Raw genomic sequence first — 6,000 nt, forward strand, 5'->3', positions numbered from 1 at the left:
ATATGGGCCCATAGAAAGTGACCCAAGTTGCAACTCTCCTCATGGAGACCTTGGGTGCAAAGTAAGTGACCCAAGGTAAATATAGGAGGATACTTGCTTTACCACATCGCCAAGGTGGGTGAATTGTGTTGCTAAGGTGGCACACCACAACTTGCTGAGGTATTACAGATATGTCTTTCCTAGATTCATCATGAGGTCACTATGTATGTAAAAGGCATGCAAGGTATCAAGATGGCCTTACTTAGTCTCAGGAGAATCTAAACTGGTACAATGCCCTCATCATGTTGTAAGACCATTGTCGAGACTCGTGTCGCGCTCCTAGCCCACTAATCCTATATTGAACCTAGCAATCTTATCAATATACTTTGATACACATCCCACTTGGGGCTTGGTATAATATTGTATCAAATGCTGTTCAGAAATCCACAAAGCAGTAATATTGCCCATGTCTCTATGCCTAACCCTCCTTAATGATGGTGTGTCGAGTCAAATTTTTGTCAAGGGTAGTGTATCAACGTTTGAAGCTAGCTTGTCCCACTGTTTTGTTGCCCATGGCTCTCAACCCCTATGCTCAACTCGTGCGCTAGAATGGAACCAACAATCTTAGCCAATGCATGTCAAATTACGATTGCCCTGTAGTTGTTGGGCTGCATTGGGTCACTGCCTTATGAATTGCTATCCCAACTAGAAGCAAACCCCTTACATATAGCTCTATGAAACATGTGTGGTGGCATAGGTCTCTTGTGTGAGAAATGTTCAGCCACCAATCCGACATTCTGCAATTAGTCAATTACACAAGAGTCAATACTAATTAGTTCTCTCGTAAGAAATGCTAAGCATATGTATGCCACAGATTTGTGAGGTAGTGGGGTCACATGGTGGTACTCTCGGAATCACTTACAAAACTCCCTAGAAAAACCTGGTAGAACTCCTTTTCAATCTTGGCATAGTGGGCTTGTTTCTTGTGTGTAATGAGGCGTCAGAAGATGTGTACTCAGTGTGTGAGCAGCCATCGTCACCTTTTTGTGGAGTTATGCATGCATGGCACTTCTCGTCATACTGACTATTATATGGCATAGTTAGCATGGTGACCTTGATCTCTAGCTGTCATGGGTGGTTTATTCAAAAAAACCCTGATAAGAGAAATGAGCTCGTCAAATTGTAGTACTGCATCAATCTCTTAACATCTACTTGCATATATGACCAATGTATACATACTTTGTGGCCTATGAAAAGAGAACCCTTGGATGTTCAGGTGGAGTTGTGGTGCTGTTGTTGTGGTAGTGCATAAATCAGGGATAGGGCAAGGCAGGCATGGTCTATATGCCTAGGGGCAAGTTTGATGTTGTCAATATCAAGATAAAAGGCACCAGGGGTAGAGAGGCCTTGACATAGTAAACTACATTGGAATTTGGTACAATGTCCAAATAGGAAGGATGTGAATCCTCTGGATGATGGGCATTGTGCCATGTTATTAATGGCAAGGCTGCGTGTTCATCCATCTTGGAGGTGTCTCGCATATGCTAACATATCCGCCATACCTTGTGAGGTCGATTTAAGGCCCTTGTATACGGGCTCCAATGCAAAGTGGTTTCGTACATTTAGCACGGTACATTCAGTACACAAATATATACAGTATGGAATGTACACAAATTTTTTTTAAATAAAATACGTTGTTTTCTATCTTCATTAAAAAAATACATATAAAAGTATATATAGAATCAGCCTAGACACACGCAAAATATGCAACTTAAAGATAGATCATGAAGAGGCCTAGGCATTGTGGAGAAGAATGAGGAGAAAGGAGAGGAGAGAAAAAGGGATTTGGGAAAGGGAGAGGGAGAGGATGTAATATGTATGAATGAAACTTGAAAGTGAGAGAGGGAGAGGGAGGGGAGAGGGAGAGGGAGAGAAGGTGAGAAAGGGAGAGGGAGAGGATGAGGAAGAGGGATTGGGAGAGGGATAGGATAGGAGGAAGAGATGGAGAGGGAGAGGGAGAGAGAGAGAAGGGTGATTGAAGAAGATAGTGGCTTGAAAGTTGAGGTCAAGAGAGAGATTGATGAAGAATGAGGCTGATTTGTGTGGTGAGATGGGGGGAGGGGGACTGCCCTTTTATAAAGGCTGAGATTAGGGAGGAGAGAGGAGGAGGGACTATGAAAGAGGGAGGAGAGTGAAAGAAGAGAAGTTTAAAGGTGTAAACAGCTGAAGAAAAGGGGCAAGTTTTTTAAAAAATGTGCCAATAGACATTTTAAACCGTCGTCTTTTTTTTTTTGGTACAGTTTGAATGCAAACAAACTGTATGATACCGTGCAAAAAGAAAGTAAGGTACGGTATGGTATGAAATGTACCATACGTGCATGGAGTGCAACACTGCTCCAATGTGTCAAACAGTGCGGTCTGCTTGCTGGCTATTCAAGCAAGCAGGTCACAATTTCTGCATAGAGCAGTCAACTTGGTATCATGTCTAGCTGCATAAAGCAATGTAGTCTCTAAATCTGAGTCTAATCCACGTATATCTAACCCCCTCGTCTCATGAGTACTTGTGTTGTCTCATTTGAGTACTCGTATTGTCCCTTGCAGCTCTTCTCTAGATAAGTTGGGGACCCCCTCAGGTACTGTACTCCTCCCATGGTCCATGCCTACCTGCAGCTATGGGCAGTAGGTCAACTCCCACCTGTATTCCTTGATATTTTTGGGAGTCTGCTCTTCTAATGCGAGTGGATCTCTTTGGGATACGAGATATCGGCTTGTAAAGGTCTGTGTGACTTGCCCTGCGCATGTCCCGACTCCCCATGGAGCTGTTATAGTTTCATTCTGCCAATACTAAACTGGTCTCATAAGTCACTAACTGTCATTGGGTATGTTTCTCTGTTATGTCAATCCTCCCATCTTGGTACATGACCCATGTTCCTGCTTTCCTGCACAAAGTATGCCATGCACTCCCTTGCATGGATGATCCTCTAGATAGACCTTCCCTTCCTTCAGTGCTTTTCCCTTGGTAAGCAACACAAAGCAGAACCATTTTGGCCTTTCTTTACAGGTTGACATTCTTACCTTTATCTTTGACCCTTATTGTAGAAGGTTTCTATAACACACCTTTTAACACCCTTTCTTTACAGGTTGACATTCTTACCTGTATCTTTGACCCTTATTGTAGAAGGTTTCTATAGCACACCTTTTAACACAACTAATTTGCATTCACACATGTAAGGGATAACCATCCAATCCTCCAGAGTGTAGTAGCCTGAGGCAAAGTGGTGATGAAGTCCCTGTGGCAGTAAAGTTTCCTGCTGCTCTTTCAAAGTTTCTTTCTTTCATGTTGCAATCCCCTTTTGCATTGCTGAGTGAAGACAATCTGTTTGCACTTGTAACATGCCTTAAAAACCAGAAAGAACCATATGCTGCAGGGGCATGAAACAGTCAATTGAATGTCAAGGAAAGCAGGAATTGGGATCATGGCCCCTTCGCTAGCCAGCTGATAAACCACCTCTATGTAGAGCATTGAGCATGATAAAAACCATAGCCAAAGTAGATGAAGCTTTGAAATGCATTTTCTCCTGCTGCTTCATGGGTCCAAGCTTTAAGCTGTCGGTGCACATGCATGCATGCAGGTTTTTTTAGCATTCTAGTGAAACCTATGTTCTTAGCAAGACACTGATGCTCCAGAGGAAAAAGCACCACACATATTTGCTTGGAGAGAGAACGTATGATATGCTACAAAAACCAAAGTTGTAGTTTGGCCAGAGTGAGGCTATAAGGCTCATCATGGCCTGGGCAAAATGTTCCTTACATTGGGACTGTACATGTAGGTACGATATCAATTGAAAGGGCTGCTCTTGGGTAATCACTTGGTTCCTGGTTACAGAAGTGTCTCTCTGTCATGCATGCATGTGTTTGGATTCTTATGTTCCATGTATTGCCTTAAGCACCCCAAGTAATCTGGTAACTGCAGCTTTTTTTCATCCACTGAAATCTTGCAGTCCCCGATTATTCCTATTGCTCTTATTTTTGAACTCCACAAGTACTTTGTCAGACAATGAGCCTTTTTTTTTTTTGGGTGGATCGCAGGAGATGGAAGCAGCAGCTTTGGCGGAGCTGAATAAATTACATAATGAATTACGGCCATTATTTGAGGATCTTGGGAAAGATGGAACGGACAGTCTTCCTATTTCTACAGCAGAAAAGTGGATCGCTCTGACTTGCAATCATTGGAAAGCAGTCGTGGATTACAACTATTGTGTTGCAACAAATCTAATCTTCCAGGTGGATTGACAGCAAGGGAACTGGATACTGCACGAAGTGCTTTGTACACTACATATCTGCAGCCCTGGAAATTCTAATGGTTAAAAACACGCACAAAATGATGCTGCCATTCATGTTACACATAGTTGAGGACATGTAGAGGATACTAGCTTCCCGGACAGTTTCATTTTTTCCCACTTCGGAAGCATGCCAGAGAGAGCAATAGAAAAATCTCAAGATCCACTCTAGAGCCCACTGAGTGTGTACATGTTGCAGTCAAAAAGTGTGCAACATGTACTGAAATCATGATTTGCTACTGTTCTGTTGTTTACAAACTACTGTAAGCTTGTGTATTTGGGGCGTGATCGTTAAGAAGGGGGGTGGGGTTTTTCCAAAAGCATTGATGTACAGGTGTTGCCTTCCAAGTTCCTCATCTGCATACAAAGAAAGTCGCTTGATTCAACAAGCAATTATGATAAAATTCATGCCAGCGACCTCAAGGGCTTACTCGTCTATGCCAGCATTGTGTGCGTGTGCGCGTGTGTTCCGGCTGGGTTCAATCCCTGGGATCCTATATTGCAAATCATAATGTTTTTCTTTGGACTATAATTCACTACTTTACCAAGTGGCATTTAAAAACGTTTAAAAAGTGCATGAATGTGCAACCCAACTACACCCTCCCATTTCCAACATGTGTACCATGAAAGACAATCATGGGATGTAAGTTCAAAGTTGTGGTTAGGTTGTACATAAGATGGCTTTGTGCGGGGATCACAAAGTCTTAAAGACAACTCTACAAGTAAGATGGTGTAGGTTTAAGGACTACAATCTTAAAGACGCAATAATAATTTATATATATATATATATAGTGAGAGCGAATGATCAATAAAGCACATTGCCAATTGTCTTATTTGATCTAGAGTAGTTGGAGCTAATAGAAGAAACCACATCATTTGGGCTAGGGTAGCAATAATGTGCAAGTTGACAATTTTGATACACACGTGAAAGATGTAAGAAATGATTGTTTCTTCAATCAACTCTTCTAAAGGTGGAAGCATGGAGAAAGAGAATTTGTGGAATGGTGATTTTTGGTGCTTGCACGATTTTGATAAATTCAATGAAGTAATATTACTAATGAGCCCATAAAGTTGATGAATTTTGATTAGGGCCATGGCATCTTTCATGGTATTTGTATTGTAATCCCAACAAAAAAACAACTTCAGTCATATCCTTGACTTAATGGGAAATATCTTAAGAGAATAATAACAAGCCATATTTTCAAGAAGAGAGCAAATTTTTTTAAGGAATGTGTAGTTAAAGTGATTAAGAGAATCAATAGGAAAGGTTACACAATGATCTACACAATTGTCAAACTATCACAAATATATTATCCCACAATAGAAGATGTAGTAGTGTTTAACTAGTTTTGATGATTGAAGTGTTGAATTTACATATTCCACATGCTTTAGATTGTTATTCTTGTGCTTCATTTTTCAAAATATGTACTAACTACACATGTAGAACAAAAATAGTTATGCAGGGACTTTATCTTTCATTCTTGCATCAATCATTTTCAAATTGCAAAGATGACAAGTCTTTGGAATCCAAAGGAGAATAACTTTTTAGTTTGAAAAAAACTTGTGAAAGTATATTGTTAATTTTTATGACTTGAACTTCAAGGTATATTCTCTTTTATCTTTCTACTTGACTGAATAAATGGTCTCTTTAGATAGTGTGGTCTTAGTTGTAGAACATGCA

The 6,000-nt window shown here is 40.7% G+C and overlaps 1 protein-coding gene across 1 annotated transcript in view; it reads left to right on the top strand.

The window, feature by feature from the left end:
• Window positions 1–4,890, top strand: part of ASHH1 (SET domain group 26) — a 134,616-nt gene extending 129,726 nt beyond the window's left edge. Inside the window, exon 11 of the mRNA XM_087668217.1 lies at window positions 4,069–4,890. Coding sequence (XP_087524343.1) covers window positions 4,069–4,272 — 204 coding nt within the window. The 3' untranslated portion in view covers window positions 4,273–4,890. The remainder of the gene's footprint in view (window positions 1–4,068) is intronic.
• The last annotated feature ends 1,110 nt before the right edge of the window (window positions 4,891–6,000 follow it).

This window comes from Lygodium microphyllum, chromosome 26, assembly GCF_053477565.2.
Source record: "Lygodium microphyllum isolate KBCC chromosome 26, Lygodium_microphyllum_v1.1.10, whole genome shotgun sequence".
Lineage (NCBI taxonomy): Eukaryota > Viridiplantae > Streptophyta > Polypodiopsida > Schizaeales > Lygodiaceae > Lygodium > Lygodium microphyllum.